This window comes from Hippopotamus amphibius, chromosome 3 (genome assembly GCF_030028045.1).
Source record: "Hippopotamus amphibius kiboko isolate mHipAmp2 chromosome 3, mHipAmp2.hap2, whole genome shotgun sequence".
In the NCBI taxonomy this organism is placed as follows: Eukaryota; Metazoa; Chordata; class Mammalia; order Artiodactyla; family Hippopotamidae; genus Hippopotamus; species Hippopotamus amphibius.
In genome coordinates this window covers 157,156,441-157,174,396 of record NC_080188.1, presented here as the reverse complement: position 1 = coordinate 157,174,396, position 17,956 = coordinate 157,156,441, and the positions used below count along the sequence as shown (strand labels likewise).

Genomic DNA, 17,956 nt, shown 5'->3' with positions numbered 1-17,956 from the left:
GGAAGGATTCGTAGGCAGATGGATGAATGCACAAGTGAAGCAATGAACAGACAGATGGACGGATTGTAAGCACCAAGTGTATTTGCACCACATGGATGTCCATCCGGTTATAAAGCAAGTCTGCATGAGTGTTGCGGCCCAAGGCCAGGCCAATCTACCTGTACCATCCAGCCCCCGGGGCAGAGCACTGTGGCTCTGTAGCCATCGCTGCCTCAAGGGAATGATCTCTATCCAATCGGCCAGTCTCTATGGGTTTCCAAAGCAGCACTGAAGCCCAGGATCAGCAAAGCACAGGAGCCTCCCTGCCTCACACCACCTTGCCAAGGTTAAATGAATAAATGGCATGAATGAATAAGTGAGCTCTATACTGAAAGGAAAGTAAACATTTTTAATTTAAAATTTAAAAATTGATTTAATTTAATTTAAATTAATTTAATTTAAAATTTAAAAACTATGGGAGACTTTTTTCCATAGGCAGAGATTTAATATATCCTCCACCTCTCTGTCTCTCACACACACTCATCCACTCACCTACTAATTTGTCCTAGGAAGCTGTGAGTGACAAGAAGCTGCTCTGTCCTTCCCAGGGGAGCTAGTCACTTAGCATACTAAGAAAAATCAGAGAGAGTATTCTAAAATCGGATGTGTCAGGGAGGACAAGAGGGCTTCGTCTCAGATGGTTAGAAAGGCAAGCTGCAAGATGATGGAGAACAAGCACTCCGTGGGTCCGCTGGAGACCAGTATTCTCCGCACAGGGATCCAGTGGCTTCCTGTCTACTCAGAATTGTACCACAGCTTAGGCAGAGAGGGGGAGGCCCATCTCAGATCCAGCATCTGTGGGATCAGCTATGTGCACAGCTGTTGATGGAGTTGTATTGAAGAGGGGCCTGGGCAGCTGGATTTGACCAGGTCCGAGTCCAGCTTTTACTATTTGGTAGGATTGCTCTCCCTACATCAAGATGACCTGGGAACTTCAACATTGGCCCCGGGGTGGGGGGGGAGGGAGAGTGGGTGGAGGGTCTCTTCAATACCCCAGAAGCAGATTCCAGGGAAGGTATTGAGGGTGGAAAATTAGCACACAAGGAGTCCCCAAGACCTTACCAGCTCGTATCAACAACCCTGAGTGCCAACATCAGAGGCAGAAGTGCAGTCGGGCACCAGGAGGCAGAAAATGGAGCTTGGTCGGGAGGTGATGCCAGGAATTCTGCTAAAGGGAGCTCGTTACGACCCCCTTGAGGAGCAGTGGTGTCCTAAGGGCCCCGCTTTCCCTCTTAGAGGACTCCCTGAGTCCTCTTCTCAAACAACACTGAAGTTAGCCCCACCTCCTACCCAGGCAAGAGCAAAGGTGTTCTTACTGCAGATCTCTGACCAGCCTCTTCATGGGCCCTGATGATTCCCTCCCCAAACCCCACCTTTTAGAGCTTATGGGCCGTAGACGCTTCAAAGAGAATTTGGGATTAACAGGAGCTCCACACCCTCTTGTCTTGCTCTCCTGGTGACTGGAAGGCAGGGGAGCCAGAGGTTGAGGGGTGGGGCCCAGAAACCAGGGCATATTAGGCACATGCCAGCTCTCAGATAAATCAAGCTCCATGTGGTAAGGCTACCCTTGGGCTCTGTGCATCCAGGGGTCCCACTGGAAAAGTCTGGAGAAATAGAAGTATGAATGAATGAACGGCAATGAGCAGGTGAAGAGACATCCCTGCTTGTTACTCCATCCCCTTGCCATCATCACTTTTCCCCTCTGGGGTAGACCAGTTGATGTTGGCCCTATAGGGAGCTTTGTGGGCCCTGGCTAATCCCAGGCATCTGGTTTCCAGGTGAGAGATCTGTTTTAGCTGTTTCTTAGGCCCTCTTTCCCAAATCCTCTCATCCCCTATTTCCTACCCCACCTGCTTTCCCTAGCTGAATAAATCCACCGTTGTCATGGAGACAACATAGTACCAGCATCTCTGCTTCTTTGTAGATCCTTCCAAAAATCAGAACCAGAAAGGGCCTTACTTCTACCTCCTGAGCATTTCTGGCCCAGGAGTCCTGCGTGAGAAAGTGTGATGTGGAATATCTGCTTTCCTCCTTCTTTATACTTCTTCCTTGCCCAAGTTCCACCTTCTTCCTTCAGAGACTAAGCCCATTTTGACTTTTTTCAGCCAAGGATCCTGAGTTTCAGTGTTCTTCAGCCTCCAGTAGGGATTATGGCATGAGTAAGGACAGCAGCCTGAGTGGTTATGCAGACATAATTCTCCCCCATATAATAGATCAGTAGTCTCAGCCCAAAGAGGCGAGGTGGCTTGCTCAAGGTCACCGCACACTGGAGTGCAAAGCCTGGGCAAGGGCTTCCACTGCAAACTCTGCCACCTTCAGTGGATCTGCACAGAGAGACTGAGCATGACAACTACCACTATTATGCACCAACTGTGTGCAAGACATTTTGTGTACAGATGTCACTTAAACCTCATAACAACCTTGCGAAGCTAATATCATTGTCAGCATTTTACAGAGGAGGAAACTGAGGTACAAGGAGGACAATAAGGACCATTTATTAATGTCATACAGTTGATAATCATAGTAGCTGGATTTGGAACTGAGGACTGTCTCCTTCAAAATCCAACTTCTTAACCAGGACAAAATAAATATGGTCTCTACCAAAAGGATTCAGAAGGGGCCATCATTACCTAAGTGCTGATCAATAGGATGAATTCCACTGTTCGGGGTCAGAAATTTCTTTCCCTGTCATCCTTTCCTTTTTGACTCCTGCGTGACCCTCTGCTGGGTTTTATGAATGAGAAGGAAAAAAATATCATTGAAAAGTTCAACCAACTTTGGCTCCCAGTCTCGGAGTGATAGATAGCTTTAATTACTCCGAATTACTCAGCCACTCCACTCTTCTCCCCCAAGTCATTAAAAATAGATTTTCTATTTGAACTTCACTCCACCCTCAGGTCTCCAGATCGTCAGGAGTTCTTAGGAGACAGCCCCAGGGTCAGCTTCTGGTCAGAAGGTTGCATGCTGCTTTGGTTGCAATCATAAGCTCCAGAACCTCCAGCTGGTTTTCTGGGGGTTGGTGCCTCCTTCTTCTTAATGATATTGATCATGTGACTTTCACAGCTCAGAGGACAGGCAGGGGGCTGGGTTGGTGTTTACTATATGAGGACTTAAGGGGATCTCACCCATGACTATTGATTTTTAAAGAACTGGACCTAACCCTGAGAACAAACAATAGTGAGTTCTTCACATTAATTACTGGGAAGTTGATTTGCAGGAAAGACTGAAGCTGAAAATAGGAGCTCAGAGGTGCCCTGCTCCCTGATGAGGAGGCAGGCCAGGTGAGATGGGTATTGCTGTCCCCATTTTTGAAATAAGGAAGTAGAGGTTTGATGAGGTTAAGCAACTCAAAGCCTCATAGAGAACAGCTAACAAGACCAGGACAGGAAGCTCCTGCCACCTGCACTGCCCCACACTGTGCGGATGGAGGGCCTGTGACATTCCAAGGAGGCTCAGGATGGAGAGTGTAGGGCCTGCTCCGAGCCGTCTCCATTATTGTTCTGGTCCTGGCAGGTTTGAAAAAAAATCTAGCAGGGCATCCTCATCCCCACCAACCCATCTCCCTCCTCAGCCTCTCACATCACCCCTTGTGTTGTCTGGCTCCAGATTCACCAGCTTGAATCCCTGTCAGCAAACAGAGAAGAGTGAGCAAGAGGCAGGCAGTGGTCAGGAGAGTGACTACAGTGGTTGGGCCCTGACGTCCAGGAGAAAGAAAGGTGACCCTGCCAGCCAGCCCTTGGAGGCAGCCCCAGGAGAGGGGCCTTCCCTTACTGCTGCCTCTGCCTCCTCCTCACCACCTTGGCCTGGGAGCTGGACAAACCTGGACTCCAGTTCTGTTTATGCCACCTACAAGGCATGCAACTTGGGCAGGGTATTTAACCCTAGACTCAGTTTTCTAGCAAGTAAGGTGGGCCTAGTCCCTCGCCAGCAAAGCTGGTATAAGGATTAGGTGCGGTAACGTAGGGAAAGTGTCTGGTGTGCAGCAGGTGTGGGATAAATTGCCCTATTATTATTGTTCCTGCTGCTTCATTCCCTTGGACAAGCTCAGTCACCTGCCCACTCAGAGGAAGGTGGTGCCAGCCGGGAACAGCCATCAGCAGGAGTCCCCATCACTTCCTCTCCCCATTCCTGGGGAGCAGATCTGAAGACAAAGAGGGGATCTCAGGGACTTCCCTGGCAGTCCAGTGGTTAGGACTCCACACGTCCACTGCAAGGGACACTGGTTCAATCCCTGGTCGGGGAGCTAAGATGCTGCGGCATGCCACTTGGCACTGCCAAAAGGAAGAAAAAGAGGGCATGTCATTGCTGCCCCGGCCCACACCCAACAGGGGAGAATTAGATTAAGATGCCACTTCAGGCATCCAATCGACAACCAGCTCTTTGCCTGTAAAGGACAGAAGGGAGGATGCAGGCATTATTCTATGGAGTCTTGCTGAGCCAAAGGGGCTTTAGTACGAGGCATGTCAGGAGACAGGGGAGCCTGGCCTGTCCCCAAAGGGTCTGCTTTGGCTCGGGTGCCTGAGAGGATCTGGCCAGGGCTAGAGGGTGGGCTAGGCCTCCCTGACCATCTGCCCACGTTCCTCTCCCTGTGAGGGCACTGAAGCCTGGCCCCATCTGGTGAGAGGGAAGGCAGAGCCCTAAGCTCTCAGGCCTCTCAGTGCCAGTTGTGCCTGTTCACCATGGGGCTGACAAGATCTGGGGTAATCCTGTGAAGAGCAACAGCCCCCCCCACCCATGCCAGCAGGTAACAGCTGCTGGATGCCGGCCAGCTCCTGAGAGCAGTGGAGTCAGAGAAACGAGAGCCTCCCCTACCCTCTGGTTGCTTCCTGCATCCTGAATGCTGCTTTGGCCTCAGCCTCTATCTCCTGGAAGGGACTCCTGAGCCTCCTGTCTCTCCTCTCCTCAAAAAGAGCCCTAATATGTCACCAGCACAGGCCACAGAGGACATCCTGCAGCTGGCCACCTCCACTCACTGTGAGACTGAGCCAGGGTTAAGCCAGCCCTTTGGGCGCCTCTATTTCCTGGTGGAGCAAATGGAGCTCATACTATATAACAACCCCTAGCCTCTCTTCCTCCCCAGGGAGCTGTGCAGATCAAATGAGATAAGGGCTGTGAAAGCACTCAGAAAGTACTAAAACCCTCTCCCGGCATCACTGTGCCAAGGAGCTCAGCCCACAGCAGCCCTGGCAGGGCCTCCCTTCCGTCTGCCTTCAGCTGTGAGTGTAAATGAGCGTCAGATCGCTTCTTGAAAACAGAGCTGATTTGGGAAAAAGAGGAGCAAGTGGGTCTGAGACCCTACAAACTCCGAGGGGAGAAAGGTTGCGCTGGTGGGGGGAGACCACCAAGAGAAGGTACAAAGGAAAGGAGAGAGGTTTGGGGAGCCAGTTGTGTTTCAGCTGCTGTGCACTTTGCCCCGGGCCCTGGGGACCAAGAGACTGTAGCTCGGGCCAACTGCATGCTTCTGCCCAGGCTGTGTGTGTCCCCTCCCACCCCCACCACCTGGCTTTTAGCCACTGAGAAGTCACTGTTTCTTTCCTTGTGTCAGGAGGCAGGGGACACGTGTGGGGACAGGTGTACCATCTGGCAGTGGGGAGCAGATTCCAGGGAAGCAGGGGATTAAATGCTCAGTCCCCGAGGGGCCCCACCAGCCTGGGCAACGGCTTTCCCTTATTCCTTCCCTCTCTCTGTCTCTCTCTTGCATGATTGCAAAGGAACCCTGCATCCTCTAGAACAGAGTGCCTGTGTGAAAGCCCCCTGAGGAGAACATCCACGCTGTCCTTCGAGCCACAACTGTCCATTAATTATACCTCTATTGTGGCATCTATTCTACCATATTAAGATGGTCCTGTTTCCTTGGTTTTGTCCTCAACTAAAGGACAAAGATTGTGGCCCGATGCTTTATACAACATTAATGTTCTGTAAATACTGAAGGACCACGTGGGACCCAGGCACAACCCATGGTCAGAATCCTCTGTGTTGTGCTGCTCTCAACTCACATGTTTCTCTGATAGACTCCCCCGGAGTCTCAGAACCAGGTAGCTCCTTCTAGACGTTCACGCAGGGTGGCAGAGACGTAGCCTTGATTATCTCTCCCCAGGTTTACTCGCCAAAGGGCTTCTGTCCCGCCCTCCACCGTTGGGCAGCTCTTCTCTGAGGAGTGAGGGGTTGGCCCCTGATGGTAGTAACTCTCCAGGCTGATAGTAACCACCAGGGCCACAGAGGCCTTCCGGGCCTCACCCCGGATGGTCCGAGCCCCACTGGTGTGCCTCGTCCTTCCAGATCTTCAGGAAGGAGGCTGGTTCCAGCAGTCCCCTCGGTGACTTGTCCCCACAGCCGACGATAATCACACCCCGTGCTGTGCTGGGCCCCGCACCCCGTGGGCTGGCCAGTGTGATGAAAGGGGAGTGAGCCGGGAGCTCGGAACTCCGCACCCCTGCTGAGCCCTTCCCGCGTATGTCAAGTCCACAGACTCAGGCCAAGTGAGGCACTGGAGACGTGGGGCCCCAGGGCCGGAGGAGCCAAGAACACAGAATGAGTCACCTTTAATGAAGAGTATTTCTTACGTAAATGACTTAATAGGACAGTTATATTCATTAGAGGTGTAATTACAAGACATAAGATCAAGCAGAGAAGAATGCAGAGCGTTCTGGGGGGCGCCCAGTGTGAAGCGGCCCCGTGGTCCTGGGGAGGGGGTGGTGGAGGAGGGAGGGAGGAGGCCGTCCCTGTCCGCAACTGGAGGCTCCCCATCGCCACCCTCGTTTGCCGACCCAGCCACCCTGAGATCCCAGCCCTCAGAGCAGAGGGGGTGGGACGCCTCGGGCATAATTAAAGCACAATCATAATAAACAAACACTAATTAAAGTGTCATCGAGTGTCCCATTAAACTCTGAGTCAGCCCTGACAAAGCGCCGCCTGACGTGGTGGACACTCTCCAGGAGAAGCTCCCTTTCCTTCTTGAGCTTCCCGAGACAACACCCACTGCAGCCCCATCCTCCCCCACCCACCAGGTCCTGGAGCAAGTGCCCGCCCGTCGCCTGGTGGAGAGTGAAGTGGCCCCTGACCCCAGAACTTGGCCCTTCAGGACCTCTGTAGACTCAGAGACATTAGAACCAATTTCTCCCCAGCCATAAAGCAGTCCCCAGACTAACTTCCATCTCTCCTCCCCCTGAATCAGTCTAGTTCCTTCTGTAGCCCCAAGGCAGAGTTTGATTCTGTTTCTTCCTAGCCCCAGGGCCTGACATTTAAAAAGATTTCCCGAGACTTGAGGTCACGTTTACCAGTGGTTCTCAGGAGAATCGGCTGGAGAGCTTGTTGGAACCACTTCTCAGGCCCCGCCCCATCCCAGAGTTTCTGACTCAGTGGACTCTGGACTTTTATGTCTCTTAGGCTCACAGGTAATGCCAGGGGTGTTGGTTCGAGGACCTAGGCCACCTCTTCATGGAGGACATTCTTTTGGCCAAGGAGTGACAAGCCAGAGAGCTTACAGACGTCATGTGTTCCAGCTCTGTGGCCTTCTCTGTCCTTCCCAAGTTATCCCAAACCTGCCTTTCCAGATTTATACCCACCGCTCTTAACCCTCATGCAAGGTTTGCTGAAGAAACTCTGCTTTCCTGTGTTTGCTCATGTGGTTCTTTCCACCTGGGATGCTCTTCATCTGTATAACTATCATTCACCCTTGAAGACCCAGACCCAGGCCACATCCCTCACAAGGCCTTCTTGGGACTCCCATTTAGAGCAGCACTCTCCGACGATAGCAAAGCACCAGCCGCAAAGCACCAGCCACACAACTATGCATGTACTTTTAACTTTTCCAGCAGCCGCATTTTAGAAAATTAGAAGAGACAGTTGAAATTAATTATAGATTTTATTTACTCCAATATTTACTATTTTTTTATACTTTCAGCACCTGTCAATAAGAATTATTAATGTGTTATCTTACATTCTTGTTTTCTGTGCTCAACCTTCAACATCCAGTTGTCCTTAGAGCACGTCTCCATTCCAATCAGCCCCATTCCAGGTGCTGGTAGCCATATGGGCCCACGCATTGGATGGCGCAGACAAAGTGGTACTTTCTTTGCTCTGAATTCCCTCAGCCCTCTTTCCCTTTACCTCTCTTAAAATACACATCACTTTTCTTGTTTTTATTGCTAGTCTGTTGGCAACTGGAAGGTGATGGCTGTGTTTTAATGCTGCTGTTGATTTTATTCCCCTTAAGTGCCCAGCACTGGCCTTTCTGTAGGCCATGATCGATGAATATGGGTTGATGAATGAATATAGAAACACATGATTATAGAAAAGACAGAGTGCCTGTGGAAACACCTGACTTCGAGGGCCTCCCTCCAGTCCCTGTGACATTTCTTTCCTCTGGTTTGTATATGGCTATTAGATCTTCAAGGAGAGATAATTCAAGTTGTAGGACCCTCCCCCCCTTATAAGTTTCCTGTTTCACTTTGCTCTTCAACTCAGTGTATTAAAAAAAAAATTCCCACCAGGAGGGCCCAGGAAACAGGAAAAATAGTTGTGCTGTTGGTTTCATGTTTGGAGAAGAACAGGCTTCTCACTATCTCCGCGGCACTTGGCGTGAAAGTGGGCTTTGTTGCTGGAGACACTGCTCCCATTCAGGGCCCGCTTCCCCAGCTGCTGAGAGCCGGGCTGTGTTTTGACAGACGGGCCGAATGCAATGCAGACAGTTGTTTTAATTTCCAGCCAGATGCAGACATCACTCACACGGAGCCCGAAACCCAGGAAAGGGAGGCTGGGCACTGGGCTTCGGCTCTCAGGCCTCTGAGGGCGGGTTGGAGGGGGCTGGCGGAAGCCCCCTGGGCCACTGGGGTCACAGATGTCCTGAAGGACTGAGATGAGAGTCCCAGGCATGGGAGACACACTCTGGGAGAGCGTCTGGCAGGCACCTGCTGAAAAGGTGCTTCTGGTAGGAATCACAGGCCATGAGTCAGGGGTCGGCAGTTGCTCCTTGAGGCGGTTTGATATCAGTGGCTAGTGGCGTGGCTGGATGCTACCTTTGAACTGTCCGAGTCATTCAGGACAGAAATCATGAACAGTCTCAGGGAAGAGTTAGGTAAACTGTGGGAAACAGAATCCTGAATGTCACAGTTACAAGGACTAGGGCAGCCTTCCTCTGGGGGCAGAAATACCTTCCACAGCCTCCCAGACACGTCACCTTGACTCTCCTCACGTGCCCCACAGAAGGGAGGCCCTGCTGGAAGCCAGGTCTGTTGCATTATTGGACAACCTTAGGTTGAGCTTTCCTGAAACTTTTCCCCCATGAGTCTTATTGCAGTCACACTGCTGCCCTTCAAACAGTGGCAGACAGCTTCCGTGGCCACCGTGAGATTCATCTTCTTTGAGCTAAATAAACATGTAGGTCTATCAGCTGTACCTCAGATGCCACATCTGGGTCCCACCCCATCATGACCACCCTTCTGGAAAGGCTCTCTTGTTGAGCAACACTCCTCTTGGGGCAGGTTGCAGAGACCTGAGCTAGGAACTCAGGTCATCTCCATCCTGACACCCGTCCATTAATGCAACCCGTGATCGAAGTAGCCTCTTCAGCTGTGACATCACCCTGTCAGGTCATACTGGACACAGTCAACTCAACCCTCAGACCTATTATGCATGAGCTATTTCAAACCAGCTATCCCCCAACCTCCATTTAGAATATCGGATTTTTAACTGAATTTGCAAGATTTTACATTTGTGCTCTCTGCACTTCATATTTTAATTACTAGGGATGCTTAAAGCTGATCATGTCACTCCAAGAAAAGCTTGGTAATTCAGAATAAGTGTTATGATGTGGGGGTGGGGGGAGAATGAGTGGGGGTGGGGTGCACCCAACAGGGAGGAGGAAGGCTCCTGGGGCTGGTACCCAAGACCTTTCGTTGTCTGGTCCCCAGTCACATGCCACCAGCCTCCTCTCTCAGCCTGCCCGTCCGGTGTACACTGAACAGTGGAGTTAGGCTGAACTTCGCTGTGATTGCTTTTGCTCAAGATAATCTCTCAGCTAAGAATGCCCTTCCAGGCGTCTGCATCAGGCCCACTCTTACCCCGACTCACCCTTACTCGGCTGGCCGCTTCCTCCAGACAGCATGTGCTGGGCAGCCCTCCTTTAAGCTGCCAAGGCCCCCAGGGCACACACCTATCAGCTGCGATGGATGTTCAGCACACTGTAGAGCAGGTCTCAGTTTGTAATTACCAACTCCCACTGGGCTGCGCGCTCTGCTTGGGCAGGATCTGTGTCCTGTTCGCTGCTGTTTCTCTATCACGCAGCACCGGAGCCTTGTCACAGTGACATCTGATGAACAGTTGCTGGGTGAGCAGTGTTAGACTCCATCCTGAGCCTCTCAGGAGGATGCTGTGAAGGCATCTCCATCAGATCCTTTGTCCCCCTGCCAGAGGTGGAACACTGTGCTGCTGGACCACAGGTTGTGTTTCCACTTGAGTTCACACACCCAGTTGGTGGGGGACCTCTCTGCCCTAACAAATGATATCCCATTCCCAGCCCAGCAAATGTGTTTGCAGCCCAGCAGCCTCCAGCCCCAGCCATCAATAGATACCTAGGACAAACCAAATGCAAGACGTCAATCTTGTGACCCTTTACCTGGCCTTACTGTCACACTCACCAGGCAGGTAAGGGTGAGTAATGACCAAACAGGCCCGTCTCATGTCCCTGCAGGGCCCCACCTGGAAGCCAGGAGAAGGCTGCATCCTGTGGAGGGCAGGGGCTTGATCTGCACGTTCCCACTTTCCCAACAAGACAGAATCAGACAGGCAGCTCATTTCTGTTCCCATTTAGCCAGACTTTTCAAAGGATGGGAGATTTACTAGAGAAACTGAATGCAGGCATCAGAGAATGGGATAATTGGATCCAGGTGGTATGTTTGGTTGGATGTAAAAAGACTGTGCCATTCAATGAATATTATTTGATAGGAAAAGTTTCTCCTTCTCTCCCCTTTTAAATGCTTTCTGTGCAAGCAGGATGTCTCAGCCCAAGCCCAGCTGAAAGCTCTTCAGAGACGAGCTGGTGGCACTCAATAGCCTTTCAACAGAGTTAACCATTTTCAGCCTTTGCCAGGCACAGGCCCAGCTCTCCCTAGGACTTTAGTGCAGGCAAAGAGAAGCTGGAGGATCTGCTTCCACCACTGGTGAAGGCAAGAAGCCTGGGGCCTGTTAGCTGTATCTGCCTCTTGCAGGCAAACAGATGAGAACACTGAGGCCACCGATTCAGCTCCCATTGTCACCTCTTTAGGGGTGGTGACAGCGCAAGTGTGGTTAGGTGCAGTTGAGTCTGAACACACCTCGGCGAGGCATCACTCCCTGATCTAACCTGCTCTCTTTTCCTTCTCGGTCAGATCACCAGGGTCCCTGTGGAATCCTGTGAACAGTACACGACGTGTGGGGAGTGCCTGAGTTCGGGGGACCCTCACTGTGGCTGGTGTGCTCTGCACAACATGTAAGTTTGACATATTCTGGAGAAAAGCCTGGCATGCAGAAAACCGGGTACTTTCCTGGGAGTGTTGGTGAGGGATGTGACATCAGTTTGCAGGGAGAGAGGAATTTCCCTCTTCTGAGCAGTAATTCTCATCATGGTTGGAGCGCTGAGAGCAGGAAGAGGAAAAGAGGCCATGGGTGGGCCTTCTTTCCAAGTGCAATGCCTCTGTCTTTCATTTCACCTCCAAAATCTGACCCCCGCCCCTTCCACCCCCCAGCCGGCTGCCTTGAAGTCTGTATCTTTTCTACAGGGAAGGGTAGTGGTGTTGGAAAAACTCACAAGGGAAGTTGTAGCATCTCTAGGTTTCCCAAGACCTCCTCAGTGTAGCTTGAATGAGGCACCTCCTTCCTGAAGTTCGCACTAGAGTTGGGAGGTTTGGACTCCAGTTAGCTGCTGGTGTGACCGACCGGGGATGGTCCACTGGCAACATTGGGCCTCCATTTCCCCATCACTAAATAGGGTTAATGCTTACCTCACAGGTGAATTGTGAGGATTAAATGAAATAATAAACGCTTTGGCAATAAGGAAGCTCAGGATAAGCTACACAAGTCAAAATAATTATTGTGGACTCGGAACCCTTGGGAGGACCTTTCTGGCCTCATTAATTCCTGATTCCAAGAAGTCTGCATCTCACTCCAACTGGCCTCACATCCTTATTCAGATACATCCCCTGCCATTGAATACCAGCTCAATAGAAATGCAAAATCACACTTAAACTTCCTAATTTGAAGAGTCCCAGAGCGAGAGAAGAGGGTAAAAACTCCAAAGGCAGGAGCTGGCTAGGAATTCTGTTCCCCAGCGGAGCTGGAAACCCCAGGGCTCCATGCCAGCCCACAAAGCATCCCCCTGAAATGCGCTGGGTTTAGGGTGGAGGCGGAGGCAGAGGGCCAGAGTTCAGGGTCCTGCACAATAGCTCTTGGCTTCCAGCCTCTGCAGCAGGTGTTGGGAGGGCTATGGAGGGAGGGAGGGAAGCGGGCGCCTCACAGATGCAAAATCCGGACTGGATTGGAGCCCACAGATGCTGAGTTCCCTGCTTAGATTTGGAGGTGAGGGACTCCTCGAAAGTTTTGCCAGAAATGCTCTCAGCAGAACCCGGACAGTGAATCACCATTTAGGTCAGACAAGTGGTAAAGATCCTGACTCTGCCCCGACTACACCCCCGGAATGGCAAAGGTGGCTACCGTTGGGTTCCCTTCAGGGAGCCTGGCCAGACAGCCAGCAGCATTTCTCTTTTCAAGAGGATTTCTTCCTCCACAGAACCTGACAGCCACCCCCAGCTCCACGCAGTGCCCGGGGCTACCTGCCCTCTCATTGTGAGGTGGGCAAGTCCGGCTGTAGCACCCACTCTCTGCTCCTCCCTGCCAATCTAGCCACAATGTCCGAGTCTCCCGGAGGCCCCAGACCACCCCGTCATCTGCCTGGGCCAGGTCAGCTGGGGCTACTAGAATGACTGGGCCACATCAGAATGGTCTCAGATTTCCTCTGCCCTCTTAGTTCCTTCCCTGTCATCACCTACAAGGGAACACCTGTCCTTCCAGCAGCTCTGCCTGCCAAGAGCATGTGGGAAACAAGCTTTTTCCTGGGTATACCCAGAGGTGTCTCTTCTTCTGGTCCCTCTCACCTTCACCAGCCCTCCCGCAGGGCCCCTCCCACCTGCCGCCATCAGCCAGCCTAGGTATTGGGAAGGAGTGGACGGCCCCCCTCCAGCTCCCAGGCCCGCACACTGGATTCTAATGGAGGCAGAGGGCTGAGGGAGATTGCTCAAGAGCCTCTGGGTCCGGGGGGATTTGAAACCTTCCTGTCTCTTCTGTATGCCTTGCTCTTGCAAGTGTGTTATTGTCTCAGAGCCTATTTATCTCTGTTAGGGCTGTTGCCATAAATAGTATGATAAAAAAGAGCCATTTCAGTGAGTCAATGAGATAAAGGCTCCAGTCAAGAGCTCACTTTAGAGCTATCTTAAGGATTCACTTAAACCGCAATAATTCTTTTCTTTGACAGCATTCATATTTAGATCCATTATGTGCCTGGAAAGGAAGAGGGGGGAGGGACTTTGGGGGGAGCTCGGGTGGGAATCTCTGCCTGACTATGGAATCTTGTAGTGTCCCTGGTGGCTCTTTGGTTGGAGAAAAACCAGCCCTGGAGTGTGTTCCCATGTGACTTAAGTGGCCACCAGACACCCCCGCGTGCAGGTGTCACGGTGCCCACCTGCTGCTGTGGGCAGAGGAGCCAAGAACCAGAGATGAAGATGTGAAGAGAAGCGGCCACACACGCTTTCTGACAGAGGCAACCCTGCCAGGGACTCCCTGTCTTTCTCTCTGTTTCACACCACAAACATTTATTGAAACTATACCATGTGACAGGTAGACTATCTCAATGAATAAAACATGGTCCCTGCCTTCAAAGAGCCATGAATCCAGCCACAAGAGCACATGCACACTGTCTCACACAGCTAAGACCCTGCACGCAGTCTCACACAGCTAAGACCCTGTCCAGGTTTTTAAATATCCCTGGAGAAGAATAGTAATATTCATAGCCATCATCACTAATATTGTTCTCAGAAGGGCTAAGCACAGGCCATTTTCTAAATACTAACTCATTTAATGCTTACACCAAGCCTATGAGGTAGCATATTATCACTGGCCTCAGCATTCTACAGTTGGGGGAACTGAGGTGTGGAGAGATTCAGGAACTTGTCCAAGGGGCCACAGCTAGTAAGCCATAGATCTGGAGTTAGAACCCAAGCAACCTGGCTCCAAAGTTCACATTCTTAGCCTCTTACCTGCTACTTCTCATGTCCCCAACCTCCCTCCCTCCCTCACTGAGCTTCCTGTAAAGATGCTGTCTATCTAGAGCTATTTTTAACATCTAAACCACATCTCTCATGTTGGGGGTTGATCCCACTTCTCTTAGTCTGTCTTTAACTGCAGTAGAGACCATCTGGGAGTCACCAAGCCCTCTGGGATAAGTAAAAGTTGTCATGAGAAGACATGGACACAGACCTCAGAGCAACAAAGCCCTCTCACCTACCTTCAGGCAATGATGAAGCCAAACAGATAGGTCTCAGAAGCCTCACCTCTTGTGAATCTGTGTTTGTGGCAGGTGCTCCCGCAGGGACAAGTGTCAGCGGGCCTGGGAACCTAATCGATTTGCTGCCAGCATCAGCCAGTGCATGAGCCTCGAGGTGCATCCCAGCAGCATCTCCGTGTCTGAGCACAGCCAGCGGGTGAGTAAACCCATGAGGAAGGTTGGGGCGGTAGACTGCGGAGGGCACAGGGCTCGCCTAAGTGTGGGTGTGTTCCTTTCACACTTGCACAATGTAAATGGATTATACTTTCAATGCTCCGAGGAAACGTTGTACTTGTAGGAAAACTATGGTAACTCCTATCTTAAAGGGCCCAATCATTCTCCATACCTGCTGCAGATTCATTACCTATTGATCTGTTTTGTAAATCTACATTTTGCATTTAGTAACAAACAGCTACAACATAATGCAACCCAATGCCCTTCTTTGGTAGATGCTGTATTTTAATCATCGACTTGATACAGTCTCTCACAGAAACCTGGAGTTGCCTTTGTGCTTGTATGTGAGAGAGACACAGACAGACAGAGAGACTGACTTAATTCACAGTGTGTGCTTAGAGAGACTATTAAAGAGAATACAATAGTCCTTAACCACCTGTCGAGGTGCAACCCCACATACTTCATGTGCTCAGGCCCTGCATGATTATTTCATTCTGGAGGTTTTATGAGCGTTCACGAATGTTAATTAGTTAATGAACCTTCCAAGGCTTGCGTTCATTCATCCCCACCAGGAGGTTTTGGCTCCCACAGAGCTGAGGGAACAAACAGCAGAGTTTGTACCTAAGTCTCTCAGCCCCATGGAAACGAAACTGGGGCAGAGAGTCAGCAGCAAACAAATGTATGGAAAGGCGAGGTGATAGCCACTGTGCCTCAGACATCCCTGCCAGGTGGGATGGCAAAGGGAGACCGCCCTCTGCTGGGACTCGCCACTTGCAGCCCACAGGGTGTTGTCCTGTGAACCCCCATGAGCGCTCCCCACTGGGAGTCACATTTCTCACCTTTTGTTTCCAACACCACTTAGATATTATATTGTGGTTATTTAGAACAAATCCATTTCTAAGTGCACTGAATTCAGAGCAGCGTTTTGCCATTAAATGATTTCTCAATCAACAGATTCTCCTGACAGTTTGTGATATTTTTACCATTCAAAGGGGGGTGTTCAAACTTGAAAAGCCTGGAAACCACTGACCTAGATCACTGGAACCCTAGGAAACAGCAGACATCATCTGAGCAGTTAGTGTCCACTTCCTGCCTTTCTCTGATCCCCTAAGCTCCTTGTGAGGTGACTGCCCTACTCAGGGGAGCTGTCAGGGGGCAGAGAGCCAGAGAGGAACAGAAAATAGAAACTCTAGGAAACCCACCACCTTGGTAAGCAGCCCCTGAAGGACAGCCAGGGGGAGGAGACCACTGTCTTTCGCCAACCCGGTAAACTCCTTACAAACCTCCAGACATGATACGTGTTCTCCCATGAGCCAGAGCTAAGGCTTATTTGTGAAGGGCTCAGCTCATGACTGGCTTTCAAGTTTGCATGATTTCGTGTCAAAATGAGCTATGTCTGAGATGGTTTTGGGGACCTTTCTCCCTAGTGTCCTTCTCCCTCCCCCGAGTGCTTTCTAATGCTGGACAAGACTGAAAAATTAATATCAACACTAAAGACCATTGGCCCTGCACACCCCTCACAGTGCTACTGTAATTGCTCAGTGTCAAAGCTAGAAGGTCACCTGGACCAGCATCCTCTGTATAGATGAGGTCACGGGAGATGAGTGAGCAGATGGGCAATGGCAGGGCCAGGCCTGGAGCCCAGGTCTCCTGAGCCCCGAGGGCTAGTGCTACAGCATCATCCCTTTGCTCCCACAGCTCAGCCTGGTTGTGAGTGATGCTCCTGATCTGTCTGCGGGCATCTCCTGTGCCTTTGGGAACCTGACAGAGGTAGAGGGACAGGTATCCGGGAGCCAGGTCACCTGCATCTCACCGGGGCCCAAGGATGTCCCTGTCATCCCTCTGGATCAAGGTAAGAAGTGTCTGCCTTGAGAATCATGTGTTAGGGGCTGCCCAACCAGGGTGGCCAAGAGAAGAGGACCCAGGGGACAGGGTGGCAAGTACCAGCACAGACTGACTGGCAGTTGATGACTACATCTCCTTATGCCAGACACTGATATGGCTTATAAACTTGTTTGAGTTTGAAAGCAAACTGTCATGCCCCAAAGCAAAATTCAGGAAGAGGGAAATCCCTTGCTCCCATTTGGGTTAAGCCTGCACAGTGTGTAAAGACTTTTTTCAGGCTTCCCTTCCCTTCGAGGAATGTCAGTGGCTTCAGCCAGTGATTTTCAGTGGGCTCTCTCTCCATAGAAATGGGGGCTTTTAGGGGTTTTGACCTGTCATTTCTTTTTTTTTTTATTTTATTTTATATTAGTGACCTGATATTTCTGACAGTCTTTCAGTAACTGAACATATTTGACCAAGGCAGGAATCTCTGTGGGGTCTGATCCACTACCTCCTCCCTAAGCAGGGAGCTAGGGGTGCCTCAGTCTCAGTGATGGACTGGTCATCATCAGGATGAAAGGGACTCTCTTGGAAGAAGATTCAGGAAGGTTCTGTCTACCATCAGTGCCCCAGGGAGCCCTGGAGTGGCTGAATGATTTACCCTCAGCCTCTCCACTGCACTCCCTGATTTGTAACCCTCTCCTTTCTTCCCTTTTTCCAGACTGGTTTGGGCTAGAGCTGCAGCTGAGATCCAAGGAGACAGGAAAGATATTCGTCAGCACCGAGTTCAAGTTCTACAACTGCAGCGCCCACCAACTGTAAGCACGTCTGTCTCAGCACTTGTAATTGTTCAGTGTTAAAGCTGGAAGATCACCTAGACCAACGTCCTTCTTTAGAGATGAGGTCAGCGGAGATTAGTGAGCAAGGGGTAACGGCTGGGCCAGGCCAGAAGGAGTCTTGCCCTGGGTCTGGATATGGATGTGGGGTTTTCCTAAGTTCCCTTGGGACAAGAATCATATTGTATTCACCTCACAGTCTCCCGCTTGGACCTGGCACATGGTCTGGAACAGAGGAAGCTCTCCATAGCAGTTACTCTTCAGTTATATTGCATTTATTCAGTTATATTAAACTGAATGGCATTCACTCTCCACAGCCTCTGGTCTCATTCAGTCTCCCTTGCAACACACCCTCTTCAACTCTCAAGTTAAGAGTCATAAGAGGGTTTGAAGTAAAAACAAAGGTCATGGCCCAGGAATCAGAAGAAAAGTTCTCCATTTACACCAATTGGTGGTGGATTTGAACATGGAGATTGACAACCAGTGGAGCTTGGACACATCATCCATGACC

The 17,956-nt window shown here is 50.8% G+C and overlaps 1 protein-coding gene across 2 annotated transcripts in view; it reads left to right on the top strand.

Annotated features, from left to right (window-relative positions):
- The window catches only part of PLXNA2 (plexin A2), a 212,825-nt gene that overhangs the window by 127,000 nt on the left and 67,869 nt on the right, over nucleotides 1-17,956 (top strand). For both annotated transcript variants that reach the window (XM_057725989.1, XM_057725990.1), the window contains exons 5-8: nucleotides 11,406-11,506; nucleotides 14,645-14,768; nucleotides 16,484-16,637; nucleotides 17,331-17,427. In XM_057725989.1, coding sequence (XP_057581972.1) covers nucleotides 11,406-11,506; nucleotides 14,645-14,768; nucleotides 16,484-16,637; nucleotides 17,331-17,427 — 476 coding nt within the window. The remainder of the gene's footprint in view (nucleotides 1-11,405; nucleotides 11,507-14,644; nucleotides 14,769-16,483; nucleotides 16,638-17,330; nucleotides 17,428-17,956) is intronic.